Source organism: Mauremys mutica, chromosome 6 (genome assembly GCF_020497125.1).
Source record: "Mauremys mutica isolate MM-2020 ecotype Southern chromosome 6, ASM2049712v1, whole genome shotgun sequence".
NCBI lineage: Eukaryota > Metazoa > Chordata > Testudines > Geoemydidae > Mauremys > Mauremys mutica.
The window spans coordinates 94,783,771-94,802,980 of NC_059077.1; the positions used below are offsets into that span (position 1 = coordinate 94,783,771).

The following is a 19,210-nucleotide window of genomic DNA, read 5'->3' on the forward strand; positions in this document are numbered from 1 at the left end:
GCTTATGAGACAATGTTCCTGTTCTGACTACCACCTCAGCTTACATAAGCAACAAAGTATGCAAAGTATTACAAAATGTCACTCTAAATGTTGACTTAGGCTGGATGCAGAGTTTCTGTAGCTTAGTGTTCTAGTTATTTTGCTTTAGACTAGCGTCCTCTGTCTCAGTCTGAACTCAGCCCTTGCCTTTCCCTCAGCTTAGTTCCTTTGTTTCTTCAGGTACTTTTAGCAGTCTTTCTTCTTGGGTGGGAAGGCAGTGAAGGGAGAGTCCTGTTTGCCTTAAATAAGATTTACATAAGGCAGGAATCTTTTGTTTCCCTGTCTTGACCTCTCCCTTCTTTTAGTGGAAAATTACTAGAAATCCAAGATGATGTTTAGTTCCAGGTGACAGGCCCACCTGACCTAGTAGTCTCACCACTACATCCCAGGATGCCTCTCAGGAAGGAGAGAGATTAGTATCTTCAAAGTCTTATTGTTTCTTTCTAATGGCCCATCAAGGCTGATGGCCTGTTGTCTGCCACATAGTTGTAATTGTTACATAGTCAATATTCCTAACTTTAGATACAGAAATGATACATGCATAGAAATTGGATAATTACATTCAGTAAATTATAACCTTTCTGATGATACCTTACAAGACCCATCTTGCATAAAACATATCTCAGTTATGCCATTTCCATATCATAAGTATATTTCCATAAATAATAAATGGATGTAACATCACAGACAGTTATTAATTGACTAGTCATAAAGAGACATTCATCATTCAGTAAATATGAATATGGATTTTGGATGAATCATTGGAATTGGATTTGTCTTATGTGGCTAGGCCAAGCAGCTGTGTTTTCTGCTTTGTTTATAAAGTTGTTGAAAGGCCTCATGGGGCAGAGTCATGTGGACATCAGAATGCTGAAAATGCTGTTGTTGGAATAGGAATTGTATTTTATAATTGATTAGACTTTGTGTGTGATCTACTGGTAAATACTATGTAACAGAATTCCAGGGAAGGATGCGGTGTCGGAAAATACTACTTGTTTTGATGAGATATAGCAGTAACAATCAAAGCCCGTCTCGTCATAGCCAGGATTTGCAAAGATGGCCCATTGACCTCTTCAGATTGCATGGCAATGTTTCTTCTTTTGTAAATCCTATGGTATTATGTTTTACTTCTGTTTGTATGGAGATCAATTTTCTTCAACTAGACTCACAGATGCCTCTGACATTTTAGCAAAACATTTCAGATAGATTGATCTGCATCAAACCACTGGTCATTATAACAATGTAATCACCCTTGTTAATGTTGACTGCTTTATCAGTTTGCTATGAAGGAAAACTTAATTTGCACTCTGATCCCTCTCTGTTTGATCCTGGTTGTATCATACAACTTCACACGACTGAATTTTCCTCTAATTTTCTTTCACTGATGGCATTTTTGTTTCTTTTGAATCATTGTTTTTGTTCTTTATTTTTACATACCAGGCCAGATTTTGATCCCTGTACTCATGTTTAAGGATATGATTCTGTCATGGATTCAGTGACTTTAACGGACCTAAGTGACTTCTTCAGCTTCAGCCCACTGCAGTGGCGGAGTTGGAGTAGCTGTCAAACCCCACCCACAAGCAGTGGCAAAACTGCATTCAGTGCCCAGAGCTGGGTCAGCCTTCAGTACAGAAGCAGTGGCCAGCAGTCAGCCCTCAGTGGAACTCCCACTGTTAGGCCCTCCCGCCCTGTTTAGGAAAAGTCACAGACAGGTCACAGTCTTCCGTGAATTTTTGTTTATTGCCCACAACCTGTTTGTGACTTTTGCTAAAAATACCCATGACAAAAATCTTAACCTTACTCATGTTGAATAGCACCTGCTTCAGGATTAGCTACATTGTCTTCAAAAGGACTACTTGTGGAGTAAAGTGCTACTCAGTGTAAGTAAAGGGATCAAAATTTGCCCTGAAATTAAAGCTGCTCATTTCCAAGCAATTTGGATAATGCTGTTCATTCTTGGTTGAGGATCCAGTTAAAAACCCGAACTAATAGTGTTGATTTTGTACACCATTATTGTACAGTTGTTCCATTTCCATATTTTCTCATTTCGCTTGCTTTATAAACATTTTGAAAAGGTTGAAAGAAGAAGGCCAGACCTTGGAGTATTGCTAGAGAGCTGAGGACTTAACATTCATTATTTATTGGCTGCTGGTCATGCAATTTTTATTTAATTATTCTTACCTCTGCTCATTCTGGTGTGATTTTGAGTATTGGCTGGTATGTATAATCCCCAGGCAATTTCAAATGAGACATTCAAGGGTTTGTTTGTTTTTCTTGGAAGGAAATGGTCCTGTTTTTGAAATTGATCCCATTATATAGCAGTGTTACTATTGCTTTCGTTAGTACATTTTTTCATTTCAAGATGTTTATCCATTAACTCTTTTGAGATTAATTAAGTGGTAAGTCAGTTAGGCTGTCACTGATGTTATCTGGATCTGTGGCTTACATGGCTAGTGAACAACTGTTTATTCACTTAGGTTCTAATTTTGACATGTTTTACAAATACTTGACTGCTTCTGTGATTGTTTTAGATGCTTTAAAATTGGCTCCTATGACTCCCTAGTTAAAAAAAAAAACCCTATTTTTTTCTCCAAATGAACTGCTAGTTTGACTCCTTTCCAATTTCTTATTTTTTGGTCAAAGTTTCTGACAAAAGTTGGGGGCGAACAATTGCAGTCCTATTTGGTTTCCAATGAGGTGTCTACTTTAGAGAGGAAATTTCAATTTGGCAATAGCTCACTTCATAATACAGCAAAGGTTCTATCAGAGGCTGTAGAAATCAGCTGAAATGCTGTTATATCTCTCTGCTGCCTTTGATATAATACACCAAAAGCTTGTCTGTGTTTGAGACAACATAAATAAAAGAAAAGTGTTATACTTCAATGGCTCTTGCAGTAAGCAAACTGGCATGCAGGCACTATGAGAGAGAGGTTGAGCTTACACACATCTGTTTACTGGGTACCAGACATTTAGCTTTAGGTTTTCAGTTTGAGAAATTGTTGTCTGAGTTTGGTTTTGATAATAAGATGTTGCAGGCTGTAAGCGGGCGCAGACTCACCCGGCGGCATCTCCTGCTGGTTGTCCGTAGGAATTAGCTCACCAGCCCTCTGGAGCGCCCTCTGTTGGGCAGTGATCTGCTACCGCTGGGCCCCCATGTCCCTCCTGGATCCCAGTGCCCCTTTCTCTGGGTTGCTGCCCCCCTGGCAGTACCCCTATACTCTCAGGTTCTGGGTCTCCCAATCCAGGGGAACCCCCACCCACTAACCTCACCTCGCCTCAGTCTGGGCTACTGCCAGTCACCATCTAGCCCCTCTCCCTGGGGCACACTGCAGTATTAGTCACTCATCACAGGCAAGGGGGTTCAGACCTACTGCCTTCCTCTACCACCCAGTGCCCTTTCAGGCCATAAACCAGGCCTTGCAGCCAGGGGAGTTGCCAGCCAGGTGCTCCCCTGCTCCTCTGGCTTTCCCCAGCCCTGCTTCACTCCTAGTACCCTTTCTGCTAGGCAGCCAGGTGCTGCTCCCTCTCAGACCAGAGAGAGCCTTCTGAATGCCCGGCTGCCCTGACCTTTATAGGGCCAGCTGGGTCTGTTTGGGGCGTGTCCTCCAGCTGAGGCTGCCTGCCAATCAGCCCAGCTTTTCTCTCAGCCCACGCCCATGGGTGGCTTTAAGCCCCTCAGGGCAGGAGTGGGGGTCAACCCTGCTACACAGGCAAATACAACAGTGGCCTCTTACGCAGAACTTTAAAACAGAACCACTATTAGTGTAGCTCGCTTTTCAAGGTTCCCCTATCTGGAAGTTTTTCGGGGGTCTTCATTAAACCTTAACTGTGGGTTGTATTTTCATCTTGACACACTGTATAATTCCCAGTAATGAGAGCTCAGTGTTCATTGAAAGGGGACTGGACCCCCCGGTTTGTTTTTAATAATTAGCTGAATGTAGCTATTCTTGAATATTGCCTTTTAAAACCGATGTGACTATTTTAGTGCCTTTTCTTCCCAGTTGTTTTGACAACTATAACGCCTTGCTTTGTGGAATCACAGATTGTTCAGACTTCACCTAATAAAGAATGCAGCTCTTGGGATTCTCAGAGGTACTCTTGAAGGCTTGAGCCAGTGCTACATGTTTTCCTAAGACATTACATGGGCTCCTAGTGAAATTCCTGATCTGGTATAAAATTTTATTGATTTCTTTCTGAAGCATGTTACATGCCTGCCCAAGCATACCATATCTTACAAGCCCTTAATGCCCATTACATTCCAAGACATTCACTTTTTGCAGTTCTGTTTTTTTACCAGCTCTCAGCTGGATAAATACTTACTATCATACCAGTCCAATTTTCTAACTTGAAAAGAGACCCCCTTCTTGGAAAACAAGCTATATTTATATTAATATTTTTAAATGTCCATCCATCACCAAAAGGCACTAGTGCACCTTAAAAATAATGCAGTAATTTTACTACAAGTTGCTCCAGTACCTCAGATGCACACAAGAAAAATGAAATGGTCGTGATTAAACTGATCCAGCTAGGAAGGAATGCAACAAGTTCTGAAAACCAAAAGAGATTTCAGCACAGATGATCTTGCTTCTTCCGAGTGAGTGTTCCAGCTGATCTGCATACACCAGCATCTTCAAGGCTCCAGTGCAAGCAGGACTCTGTGTTGGCTTCACTAAAATACACAATACCTCCTTTGATGCTCCATTGGTAGCTAAAAAGGGGGATTTGATGCTAGGTCACATCAGAGTCTAGTTGACATTGGCCTCACACAACCTAGTGGGAAACTTGCTGCAAAGGAACAAGAGTCCATCCAAAAGTAAAATAGCAGTGTTAGCCCCCAAAAAACAAAAACAAACAAACAAAAGAACAAATAGAGGGGAAGGGTATATAGTTAAATGATTCCACGCCTGACTTTGAGATGTCATTCATAATTCAGTTACAGCATATAAGACTTATTTTAAGCAATTCCTACTTGGTCAATATATATAAATATTCTGTTGACTATGGTCCCGTTTCAGCTATTTAGACTCTGTGGCCATTGGAGGACCCCTCCGTCCCCACACACACGTCTGTTACTTTTGAGTGTATTTTCTACACTTCCCAGGTTTACTGACATTATATGGTATTGTGACTTATGAAGCTCAAATGTAATTGGTTTTCATTTCCTTCCTTTAATCTCATTCAGACAGATGAAATCCCTTTGATCACAAACCTGTTAATTTCCATCAGTCTATTTCTGTCGTTGCCCTGTGTGAAATAGAGGCATGTTTTACATAGAAGACTTGGATGTTTGCAGTAATTTCTGCATATCTGCTGCTTCCCTATGGAGTTCCAATTTACTGAAGCTAAAGTTTGTCATCTTAATTGTGTACAGCTCAGAAACTCGGCTTATGCAGCTCAGCGAGAAAATAAAACACTAATTTCTTCAGTCCAAGTCATATGTAGGAAATTTCATAGACCTGATTGATTTCAGCTACTTACTTCAAAAGATAAACAAGATATTATTTCTATATTTAAGTACGGTTTAGCATCCACAAAACAAGCATTTCAAAAGGTTAAATTTACAAGAAAATAAATTCTGGCAGATGTGAGGACAGTATAAAAATAAGAAACACTGCATTGAGTTCTGTACACCAAACTCTCAGACTCTTGAGTTTCTCTTGTGACTTCCTGTATCAGGAAGAGGTCATAGTAAAATCAACCTGCTTGGATGGTTTCTGTTATCCTGAAGATATTCCACATAGAAATCTCTCACTGAATTTAGTAGGCATTCCATGCATGAAAAAAACTGCAGGATCAGTCCATCTATGGCCCTTGTTACCATGGTATTGGAGTACCTCACATTCTTTAATGTATTTATTTTCACAATACCCTGTGAGGTAGGGAAGCATTATCCCCAACTTCCAGATGGGGAATTGAGGCAAGAAGACACTAAGTGACTTGCCCAAAGTCACACAGGAACTTTATAATTGGAGCAGGGAATTGAACCTGCATCTTCCTGAGGGTACGTCTTCACTACCCGCCATATCGGCGGGTAGCAATCAATTTCTCGGAGTTCGATATATCGCGTCTCATCTAGACGTGATATATCAAACTCCGAGCGCGCTCCCGTCGACTCCGGAACTCCACCACCGCGAATGGCACTGGCGGAGTCGACGGGGGAGCCGCGGACGTCGATCCCGCGCCGTGAGGACGGGTAAGTAATTTGAACTAAGGTACTTCGACTTCAGCTACGCTATTCGCGTAGCTGAAGTTGCGTACCTTAGATCGAACCCCGCCCCCCCAGTGTAGACCAGGCCTTAGTCCCAGCTTAGTGCCCTAGCTACTAGACCAGAGATTTTTAAATTGCGGTTTGGGACCCCTTAGGGGATTGTGGGATAACAAGCTGTTACCTTCCACCCCAAACCCTGCTTTGCCTCCAGCATTTATAATGGTGTTAAATATATTAAAAAGTGTTTTTAATTTTAATTTATAAGGGGGTGGGGGTCGCACTCAGAGGCTTGCTATGTGAAAGGTTTGAGTACAAAAGTTTGAGAACCACTGTACTAGACAGTATAGTTAACTAGCATTGGGCCTGATCCAGCACTGTCCAAGACAATGACAGTGTGTGGGAACAGGAGCAGGGCTATTCAGAGGTTTGTGTTTGGTGAGTAATGGTATGAGCACAAATGCCCATTTCCTCTTTTTTATTTAATTTTTGTGAAGCCATACCATAGCTGCTCATTCTGTTGTTCATTTATCATTCTCACTATTAACAGAATTGTTGGAAGAAGAGTCATATTCCCCATCTCATTGCTAACAGAACAAATGAGAAATTGCCAATGAACACCACCATAATCCATGGCCTTTTAAGTGATGGTTTTAGAAAGGAAGTCCTCCTGAGAATATGTATCTGTGAAACAAAGGGCACCTGGAAGACTACATTCGCTAAAGATTTCTTCTGTTCCTGAGAGAAAAAAATGGTAGTTCATTCCACAGTGGAGACCCAGATGGGATCCTTTTTTGTCATCCTTGAGGACAGAATCATTATTTACATATTGTAGAAACTCACTTCTGTGTTGTCAGTCGCTTGCCCATTGTCACAGATCCACAGGATCAGTGCTACTTTCCAGGTTCTAAACAGTCCCTTGGAGATACCTGTTCAGAATGCCACCCCCCAAGGGTTCTACTACTCTGTAAGGGTTGGCCATGTTGCCTCTGTGCCTCCAAGACTGATTCTCTGGGCTCTTGCACTCCCGTTTCACACTGTGAGTTGTGTCCAGCAAGTCCAACTGAGATAGACTCCTCCTCAGAGACTTGTATACTCTTCAGGGACCAGTGCACCACAGCAATTATTTGCAGTAACACCAGGCAGCCTTTTCAAAATAAAGTAGAATTTATTAGTCAACTGGAACACTACATCAGAAGCCCTTAGTTTAGCACAGAGAAGCAAAGGTTAAGATATAGTCCATACTGACCAAGCCAGTGCAATCAGCCGTGCTGCTATGGAATCCATATCTGGCTCTGACTCGCTGTCAGTCTCGGGTAAGAGTTGCTGAGTCTCTCCAACAGCCACCCCCAAACCCTCTGCCAAACCTGTGGAGTTCACACGTTCTGCCTGCTGGGTAAGCATCAGTTGCTCAATCCTTAGGGCTCCCAATGTCTTTGTGGATCAATCCTCCATTGATATGGCTCGGTTTCAACCTGTTCTTTAATGACCTATTCATTCCCCCTCCCAACAGTTACTGTTACGTGACAACACCTCATGTCTCCTGCTCTGCCCCAAGAGCAGCTTTTTTATTTTTAACTCTTTTGCACCTACAGGGTAGCAATGCAAAGTACAGAGGGAAACTGAGGCACACACAGGACTAATAAAATAGTACAGAAAATTCCCACTTCATCACAGCCATTAACTACCCAGATTCATTGCTGGGAGATTTGGGTACATAAATAATACAGGACTGATCTCTGCCTGATTACCAGTAGTGAATCTGGCTATAATGAGCAAGTCAATGACAATATAGACTCACGCTTCCATAATGACTACAATGGAAGTTTAGAGTGTGAAAGGAATGCCAGACTGGGGCCCTAATGAATATGAAATAGCTTGTGATCTGTTATGCTTTTCTTCTCTTGTGCATGTCTGAGGTAGGCAACCATGTACAGATGCAACATGAAGCACTTGGTGGTCATATTAGTTATCTCTAGGTCAAATACACTTTTTTGTCCTTCCTTGTAAATTTCACGTGTGGAATACCGAGTGTGTGTATTTTAAAGGCTGCCTATTAATTAATCATCTCTCATAATCGAAAAAGAACAGTAGAGGTAGAAATAATTTGATACATCAATCCTGTAAAGCTGGGTCATGTTACTTTGATCACCAGTCTTGTTCGTGGTTTTGTTTTTTTAACTCATGTGACTTTTTTTTTTTTCCTTTTTGGTAAGAAAATTCTGATTTTCACTTTGTCTTTGCCCTTTTCTTTAGTCCATCTCTGACCTGGAGAGACGTACAGCATATTATTGTAAGGACTTCTCGTGCAGGACATCTGAATTCTAATGACTGGAAAACCAATGCTGCTGGTTATAAGGGTGAGAGCTTCCTTTCTTATTCACCATGACAGGCAAAAACAAAATCGGACATTTAAAGGCGAAGCTGAGGAAAATAATCTCAGATGGCTTGTCTGTCACCTTCAGTATGTGCAGCTTTTGGTCTTTTTCATTAACAAAAGAGACATGTTCCTTCTCCTCCTTTAAAGACTGGGATTTGAAATTACTAGAAAAGTAAAAATTATGGACTGGATTTTGGTCAACCCTTTCTGCCTACTTTCTGGTAGCACAAAGCAGGCAGTAAAGTATCTTAACCAAGTGTTTGTGTCTTCCAGGCACATGTGTACAGATGGTCTAGCTTGATGTTAAGGTCACAGAATTTAATGTCAAGCAAACCTGAAATAAAACATTTCAATTCGGGAATATAAGGGATTTTGATTAAAAATGGAGAAATGGAACATTTTGACATTACTGAACAGAAATTTTTCAGAACTTTTCATTCTACACAAAGAAGTCTTTGATATTTCAGCTGTTTGCCCTGATTTGGGATGAAAACAAGTGTCAAAATATCAGACTGTCTCAAGGGACATAAATCCCAGTTTTCAATCAGACATTTTTCAAAATTTCAAAAAACTCTAGACATTTTTTAAAGTTCTCACTAAATGTTTTACTGGTTTTGACCAGCTGTTACAGATATATATACATACCATCATAGTCAATGACTAGCAATACCATATAATTCTGCTTATATTTTAGAGATGGTCTAAAAGTGGACCTTGAATCTAAACACCTTTGAATTTCAAGATGGTTTAACTTCTAGTTCCCATTTCTAAACCTTTTATTGGCTTTATTTCTGGGTTGGATGGAAAACTCAGAAGGTCTATTTCTGATTTCATTCTCATGAGAATTCCACCCAAGTTTTAAGATGAGCCTATCTTGTAGGATTTATGCCATTTTGTGCCAAAAACTCCTGAGAACAGTTCACAAAGTATCAGAGCCATCAAATTTTCACACAATTTCACACTAAAATTTGGCCTTGAATCTAAGCCCTAGCTTTAACCTATTCCAGATCACAGAACATCCACCACAGAACGTATTTAATATGTAATTCTGCCCCATGACATTTCTGCTGCATCTGAATTAGAAACAGAAAAAAGGCCCCTTTCATTTTTGGATCCAGTCCAGAACCTAAACGATAGAGGATAGTTTTGGAAATGGGGATTCAACTCCAGACCGCCTCAAAATTAAAATGTTTTCACATTCAAGGTGTGAGGCATAGCCTGGCATTAAAAATGTATTGGAAGGAAATGCATATTGATATCTTATTATTGTGCTTGAAACTATCTAGACTATGGTCTTCAAGTGGTGTAAATTGTAGCATTTTGGTTACTATCTAATTTTCAGAATTCTCTCCCTTTGTATTTTTTCACCTGTTCCCAAGAAAGGCAATAATGTCATAGTGCTCAGTATCATACTCTGATGTATCTTAGAGCAGTTGTCTCTCATTAGCAAATTGTAGAGTTGTATTAACACATTGTATACTAGCAGTAGCAGCAGCAACAGAGCCTTTATAGTTACAACAATTCTTTCTCTGACTTAACCCCCCAACAACTGGAAGACACGCATGTGCTGTGTTTGAATTGTGGTGGCAGATATTTATGAGGTAAAGGAGTTAAGGAGGGTTTCTCCCCCACTTGTCTAAAAATCCTGAAAGTAGACGTGGATGACTGTGGAGAGGCAGGAAATACAACTTCACCTGGCAAAACTCGGCAGTAGACTTCATGGTGGAATTCAAAAGGAGCAAGACAAACTAAGTGCCTCGACCTCTGTGGAGCTAAGGATCAACTTTAACCCAAATAAAGCACCAGTTTTAACTAAATTATTTTGGCAACTTAGGCTAAGCAAATGGTTCCAATAAAAATCCAGCTCTCTTTAAACCTCTGTTGGTTTTGGATAGAAGAGAAGCAAAAGAGTTAGATTAAATCACAACATCCAAACCTGAGCTCGAAGGGGGAGTTGCACACCGCTGCTGGCAAGAATAAGACTGTATTTTACTAGTGCACGTGGCAATATTTAGTATAATATTTCACTATTATCCTTCACTGCTGCCAAGAGTAACAGTTAAAGTATGGCTACCCCTCTGATAGTTAAAGTATGGGTTTTTCATAGATGAATTACTCTGATCCTTGTGGAATTGTAGCATAATTTTGTTGATGTCAAGACCCATATTTCTTCCAAAGCATGTTCATAACAAGGCCGAAAAGAGAATTTTTCTGAAATTGACTAAGGCAAAGTAAGGCACAAGAAACAAGCTGCCTTTCTTCCATGAATGCTAGAAGATAAAGGAGAAGGGGGCAGGGAGATTGGTTCTTTAGAAATGAGAAATCAAAGGGTGAAAACAACAAAAACTTGGAAGAACGTCTCACTCAAAGGGTCAGCAAAAGCTGGTACTTGAAAGTGGGTCAGCCTGCCTGTTCAGTGGGCTGGCGGGCTGGGCTGCATGGCAACACCGTCCCTCAGCACAGTCACTCTCACTGTTTGTCATTGGGGAACAGAAAGGAGGAGCTCACAAATGTAGCTATTGGCTACAAGGTCTCCAGTTTTCTTTCTTTCTTTCTTTTTTACACTAATGAAAAAGATTAACTAATGAATAATACTTGAGCTGCCTTATGCTTTGCACTGCAGCGATACCACGTTTCCTCTCCCCCCTCCTCCTCCTTCCAATATACTTTTTCTGGAGAGTAAACAGCACTTATTACATACCAGTCAACTGAATGAAACTCATGGTTAGAAATGGGTTTTCTTTTTAATTACTATTTCACTGAGAGTCAACAGGTGTCTTTACATAGTAGCTTAGGACAAGGCACTCAAAAAATAGTTTTTGAAAATTTATTTTACAAGTACTCTCAGTCACAGACCTTGGTCATATGGTTTGCCGTGCATCCTTGATCACTACAAAAAATTAGGGAAACTATAGAATGCTCAGCATGGCTAGATTCTACCTGTTATGCCACCTCAAATAATTTCTTTTTAAAACTAATGCAGACCTCTGGTTTAGCAAGAAGTTAAAGAGCATCCTTTTTCCTTCCTCTCTTAGGGGTATCAAAACGGTTGATCTTTATGTACTACAGAGATTGCTTTGGAAAGGTTACTTGCTTGTTCAAGTGTTCAGTCAGCAGTGTAGGTTGATATTGAAATCGTAAAAGAAGAATGCAGCATCAATGCTCACTTGTCTATGGGTTGAAAGAAACAGAATGCAACAAAGTAATTTTAAGAAGCATAAGCATCTCTTCTGAATGGCATCACTGAACAGGTGTTCACAGTTAGGATCTTAATTTAAGGAGCTTCCCATTTCATACGTCTTTATTTGGTACTAAAGTTCCATGAGCAGTCCAAGACTTTGCATTCTAGCAGCAAGTACAGCATTAGGGGGTCAGGAATGAAAGAAATCTAATCCTGACTCTGCCAGTGACATACTGTGTGGTCTTGGACTTTCCCTCATCTGTAAAATGGAGATAATATTACTTATGAGTGAAAAATACAATTTTAGTGAAAAATATCAAAACTTTAACCGATTGTTTCCATTTTCTGACCACCTCTACAGGCTTTTGCCCCACTGGAGACATTCCAGTTGCCTGCAAGAACTGCAGATGATATGTACCTTTTTGCATCCCACCTCCCCAGCAGCATAGCTCTGGTTTGTAAAGCAATGACAGGGCATTTAAGACCTAATCCTGCACCACTGATGGCAACTGAATGTCACTGGGACTTCACTGGGAGCAGGAGAGAGCCCTTAATGTTTGAATAGGCCCTTGAAGGTGTAAACTGCTGTATAACTGCTGAGTATTCTTATGATGTGCAGAGCTTGTATTGGATGGGGGCAACACTGGAGAAACACAGAAAGAGGAAAATAAGACAACACCATTTGTATTCTGATAATAGATCAGGTTGAAACTGATGTCAAAGTTAAGTATTCAAACAAAATTCAGAGAACAACTGCAGTGTCTGCACAACATTGTGGGTTATTTCAAAAGAGCTGAATGAGCTCCTGTACACATTCCATCACACATTTTAAATCATGATTTAAGAATTAGATTCATTGCTAACAAATATAAGAATTCTGAATGTGACAGACTTACATTCTAAGCTCTCTTGACTTATAGCAGCCACCTATGAGACCTTTTGTCAGCCAAAAATACTCAGAGTGCAGTTCTCTCTGGCCATACCCTATTCCTCCCCGCTTAGGGGCTGCAGGTCAGTGTAGTAGTATAGAACCATTCCCATAGCTCTGCACCACTTAAACCAACACCGTAAAAAAGGTGCAGTAGCACACAGAATCTAGACCATTGAATGTAGGGTAACTCAATAGAAGATTCTAGCATCCTTCATCAGGGCCCTAGCATCTGCCACTCTGCTATGGCATTCTAATACTTCATGCATTATATTTATCAAGAAGCAGGAAAGACTATTACACTATGCACCTTCCAACAAAAGCCAGCCCCTTCAGCAATCACCTTTAATCAGCATATTAAGGGCAGGGGAGGGGAATGAAAAAACACCTTCATTAATGAAATGTCATTGAAAACTGCCAAGTCGGTATGACCCCAGGAGTTAGTTTAGCAGGCCCTCAGCTTCCCAGTCCATATGGATTTAAAGTTTGAGAGATATCCCCAAGCTATTTCCTTGATCACAGTTGAACATCTAGATGCTATTATTAATTTATGGCCGTACCTGATTAATTTCATTTCAATTCTCATTTAGCTGCCCTTTGCTTACATCATGGGCTTTTGGTGTTGTTCTGAACACATGAGGGCAGCACTCGCCATAGCACCAGGGAAGCGGATGGAAGACGTCCCTAAAATTAACTGGGATTCTGTTAGAAATGTAGTCCCCTACTTCTCTCAATAAGGAACCACATTGGCAGAATACACACTATAGGTGAGCAGCATGGGCCAGGGGGAGGAGGAGGAGTGCCCAGTGATAGTGGTGACCATTTAGAATTGTCAAACATGTTTAAATATCACAGAAATTGTAGGATTGATGCCAGCACCTTTATCATTTCATTTGTATAAAGTACCATTGCAGTTATTACTGTGGAAACTGAGGGGTGGAGGAGATAGAATGTAAATGGTAGGGGAAATAAGGCCATAAATCTTTAATTTTTCAATACAGGGTTTTAGATGATTAGGGGACCTAGAAATTATAGGGTTTTATTTGGCAGACAATGCATCCCATTCTAGGTGGCGCTTGTTTCCTAGATCATTTCTTCCGTTCCATCAGCAAATGCTCAGCTGGCAATTATCAGTAATGTTAAAATTACTTTGGGAGCTATTCGGTGCTCCAAATTTAAAACTAGGTTAAACAAATTGCCTGGTTTCTGAACCTTATCTTTGCAAGAATCACCAAATCTTTTTGGGACGTAGGATTCTGCAACCTGAAAGCTTGTAGGATTCTTCTCAGAGATTTTTATTTTTGCTTAATAGAAATTGATATACCTCCCAATTTTGCTTTTTAAATTAAAAGAGATAGCTGAGAGCAGGAACAATAGCAACATGGTTAGGTAGTTCCAGAGGTGAGGAGTTCCAGAGAAAGGAAAAAGGATGCCTGGAGAGAGCCCAAAAAATCCTCATTCCTCCTCCCAACTTTAAACCCATCAAAAGCTCCTCATTATGACAACTGTAATTCTAGCTGAGGCTGCTGTGTCTGCAGTGCTTTATTCCCTGCTGGCCCTAGGAACCAAGGGATTGGTTGTAAAATCAAACTGGGAAAGTCTGAGCGGACACACCTCTTCAAGATCAATGACTAGATACATAAAAAAAACGTAGATTGACCATAACATATTGTAATACGTCCTAATTTGCTTTTCTGCATTTATAGTATTCATATATTGTGGGCCTGATTTACCACTATGTTGGTTCAGTTTGACAGCGGTGTGACTCCATGGTTTTCAGTGGACTTAATCTACCCTAAAACTGGAGTAACACAGTGATAAATCAGGCCATAGACATTTATATTACAGTGGCACCTACAAACCGTATTCAAGGATGAGATGGATTGTGTTTGGCACCTTACAAACAAGCAATAAAGAAGACAGTCAGTCCTTGCCCCAGAGAGCTTCCAGGCTTGATATCCATTGCATAATCCAGGCGATGAACAAACAATTTTCAAGAAATATACATTATAAAAATTACAGACTGAACTGACAGCACCAACACCAGCCAACCCACAGATACGATAACATTCGACTTTTCCCCTTTATCACAGCTTAATCCAACCCTTTCTCAAAGCCTGGGGGGAGAAAAATTAGCCTTGTAGCATGCGTGCCCTACAGGTCAACAGACTCAGGCTCTGCATGAAAAACGAAAATGATACCTTTCCGGTTTGCAATAATAACTATTCCTAGTTAGACTAGAGTTACTGAATTAAACTTGAGTAAGAAATGGTTATGCTGGAAAGACAGAACACTTTACCTTTACTCCTTAAAAATAAAAAGCCCAAGGAATATGTGCAATCACATAATTATGTTGATGTCACTGTTATAACAACCGTCCTTGGAAATTGGGAGATTTTGCAATCTAGCTGCCTAGCTTTACACATACACCCATGGGAATTCTATGCACAGATGTTAGGTGCAGAGTTTTGTGGGTGGAGCTCAGTTCTCTCTCTCTTTTCTTTTTTTTAAAAATAAAATGCGTCCCTAAGGGCCAATGGAGTTTGATTTTCATTGTGTTTTATTGGGTATTTTCAGTAATTATATTCACAAATATTCTGCCACCAGGATGACTATATTGTTTAGTGGACAGAGCTTGGGACTGGGATTCAGGGCTCTTAGAGTGAAATCATGGTCCCATTGAAGTAAATGGGAACGTTGCCATTAACTTGTATGGGTCCAGGATGTCACCCTTAGGTCTATTTTTACATTGCCAATTATTCTGTGAGACTTTGGCCAATTATTTAACTTCTCTTTGTCTTAGTTCACTTATCTATACCTATTATACTACTTACTCACCTTACAGGGTTATTGAGATGGATATTTAATTATAAATACTTGTATTATTATTTATTAAATATGTATACCGTAACCACAATGTATTTTTTATTCATCCATCTGTTGCTGAAATCTGATACTGTCCCTGTGCTCAGTCAGGTGTTCTTTTAACTGTTGATAATTTACTGGAACATAAGCACTTTCAAAAAGATACAGAAATTACATAAGCCAACACAAGAGAGATGTTCTTCACTATGCACCTGATACTCTAAGCAGCACAGAAATGGTATTCGTGTGTCTATAGCTAAAGATCTCTCAGCATTTGCACTTCTAATTCACTCAACTAATCTGTCATAATTTGCTCTGAGTTATTTGCTTATAAATTCTCAGTGAAAGGTTGTTTGTTTGTTTGTTTTCTGTAATCCAAATATGGTTAGATCCATCTGCTTTTAATATCTAGGGGAAACCTCAGATGCACATTCAAGGAGAAATTTGGCCTGAAGAGTCTTAAAAAGGGAAATGAGTGGGTTTTTTAAATACATTTTGTGCTCCAGTCACAAATGGCTTGTTTTGTTTAAAGAAAATTTACAGACAGTTGGTTTTGCAATGGAGTTGTCTCTTTTGGAGAAATACACTGTAAAATGACCATCACTGAGTTTAAAAATTATATCTTACATTACCACACATGCATCATAGCCAACTTTCTTTCAACAAACCTTTTGTAAAGCTATTGCACCAGCATATAACCCTTAGATTAATTCCCTTCATACAGAATGAGTCATTTTATAAAAGATAGAAATGAATGGCCTCAGTGCGGTCTTTATGGCCAAAATCCTATTATACAGTGTGATACCCATACCAGAGGGTGGGGGGCAATCCTAGAAAAAGTAGGGGTAGGGCAGGTTTTCTCATTCTATCACGACACTTTTCACAAGGTAACTTTTCTAGGGACAAAGGAAACAGCAGGTTTCTTGATCACTCTGATAAGATTCTCAACAAATATGATAAATGCAATGGTGTTTTTCTGTGATGTGGATGACAATGCATCCATGGGTAGCGGACTTAACTAGTGACCTATTTCTCATAAGCTACCAAATGACCATCAGAGAGTAATGACTTTCATTACTGCCCAGGGCCTGATTTGCATCAGTGACCCAGAAGTGAAGAGCTCTGTCTCCTATTACAAGTCCTTTAGTCAACCAGTCTTCATTTAGTGAATAAGCTAATATGTAGGTGTATTTTAAATTCCTGAAATAGGCAGTTACTGTGAGAATGTAATTATAAATGCAATCTGCAGGTTGATTTTCTGCATGCTAAGGTGGTCTTTGTTGTTTTTTAAGGTGGTTTTAGGTCTCATAAAGGATGCAGGACAAAACTGCAAACGGAATTTTTTATCCACCAGACTGAACTGACAGTGGAAGTATCAACTTTCACATGCTGCTCTGCCAGAGTGCCACAGACCTCTTTATTTTATTTCTTATAGATCACAGAATAGTCAATAGTGACTTTCAGATAGTTCGATCTATCAATAAAATCTATATGGTAGTCTTGAGTGTGGTGTTGGATAATATAGTGTTGGTATTGTCTGAAGAAATCAAGCTGTACTGATACAATAATCAGTCACTGGGTTGATATACAGTAACTCCTCACTTAAAGTGGTTCCAGTTAACATTGTTTTGTTGTTACGTTGCTGATCAATTAGGGAACATGCTCGTTTAAAGTTGTGCAATGCTCCCTTCTAATGTTGTTTGGCAGCTGCCTGCTTTGTCCACTGCTTGCAGGAAGAGCAGCCCGGTGGAACTAGCTGGTGGGTGGTTGGAACCAGGGTGGACCAACAGCCCCCCTATCAGCTCCCCACTCCCCTAAGTTCTCTGTGCAGCAGCTGCCCAGCAGGCTAGCAATTGCAGCTGTCCATCCCCCCACTGCCATGTGCTGCTCCTGCCCTCTGCCTTAGAGCTGCTTCCCGAGACTCCTGCTTGCTGTGCGGGGGGGGAGGGAAGAAAGGGGGGGCTAATATCAGGGTGTCCCCCTCCCCCCTGCGTCTGCACCCCGCTTACCCCGTCTTCCATAGAGCAGGGTGGGGACATAACAAGGGAGGCATAGCTCAGTGGTTTGAGTGGTTGTGAATTCAATCTTTGAGGGGCCACTTAGGGATCTGGGGCAAAATCAGTACTTGGTCCTGCTAGTGAAGGCAGGGGGCTGGACTCGATGACCTTTCAGGGTCCCTTCCAGTTTTATGAGATAGGTATATCTCCATATATAAATATATATATGAGGGAGCTTCGAGGCAGCTGTGGTCCGGTCTCAGCCTGCTGATCTAATTAACAAGGCAGTGTACTTCTGACCCCCACTCTTCACACTTAAAGGGGAAATGCGCATCTCTCTCACTCACACACACAGGGTGTGTGTCTCTGTCTGCCCTCCCTCCGTTTCCTGCTGCCTTGTACTGTAGAGTGTGAGAGTTAACCCTTAAGGTCTCAGCCAATTGCTAGTTCATCATATAGCAGTAAGGCATTCTCTGGAAATATCCCACCCTCCGACTTCTCCACCTCAACCAAGCTTCACAATCATCATCACTGTGTACCAGTATTAAATGGTTTGTTTAAAACTTATACTGTGTGTGTGTGTATATATATATATAATATAGTCTTTTGTCTGGCGAATAAAATTTCCCTAGAACCTAACCCCCTCATTTACATTAATTCTTATGGGGAAATTGGATTCACTTAACATCGTTTCACTTAAAGTCGCATTTTTCAGGAACATAACTACAACGTTAAGTGAGGAGTTAATGTAATTACATGTAGAAGTTAAGCACAAGTTTTATTGAACAAATAACATACATTGTATCCTTTTTCTGATTATTTGCTATCACTTTTCTATCTACATATCTGGCCCCCAAATTTTCAGTATATCCCATTATAATGTAATATAATAAAGAGGGTAGTACACAGTGCACCTTTCTGTCCTACAAACAGACCATTATGTTATGTGATCCTTGGAACAGAAACTGAAAATTCCTTCTAATCCTGCCGAGTCCTTAGAGTTATCTGTATTTTGGGGAAATATGTGGTTTTCTGTTGTCTTGGTTATAAGCAGAAACATTTATATTTTGGTTATAAGCAGAAACATAAAAATGCAAGGAATACGATTACATTCTTTCCATGCCCTCCTTTGAGTTTCAAATACATTATGTGAATTTGAAAAGCATGAGTGTTGGTTTTATCCCCAAGAGTAAAAAGAACAGTATCAGATAATTTGTTGTTGGCTGTGCAGTACAGTTATGAGTTTCAAAAGTCAAATCCCATTATTTTAAATTACTGGTAGTTTTTGGCACAACCCAAGTGAACTGGGATTTAAGGATGTGGCTGAAAAACACTAAGTTCTAATTCAAAATCTCAAAAATTCTTTTAGTTGAAATTTGACACAGGCAAAATAGGACAAAGCTTAAGCAGTGCTGCTTAAAAACAAACACATTTTCCTTGTAGCATCCTTTACCATCCCTGCATTTTTCCTTTAAATACATCTGCTTTATACTTGACATACCAAAATACTTCTAACATTTGCAGTAAAACTAATCAAATGACAAAAATTAATTAAAGCAATGTGGAATTAGAACTATATCTATTTAGTAAGTTATCCATCTTTAATAACCTGTCA

At 40.1% G+C, this 19,210-nt stretch overlaps 1 protein-coding gene across 3 annotated transcripts in view; it reads left to right on the top strand.

Annotated features, from left to right (window-relative positions):
* Positions 1-19,210, top strand: part of PCSK5 (proprotein convertase subtilisin/kexin type 5) — a 283,839-nt gene that overhangs the window by 156,748 nt on the left and 107,881 nt on the right. For 2 of the 3 annotated variants that reach the window (XM_045020518.1, XM_045020516.1), the window contains exon 10: positions 8,501-8,604. In XM_045020518.1, the coding sequence (XP_044876453.1) occupies positions 8,501-8,604 (104 nt within the window). Of the gene's footprint in view, positions 1-8,500; positions 8,605-16,890; positions 17,101-19,210 lie in introns of those variants that run through there. The other variant, XM_045020517.1, reaches the window with a different exon arrangement.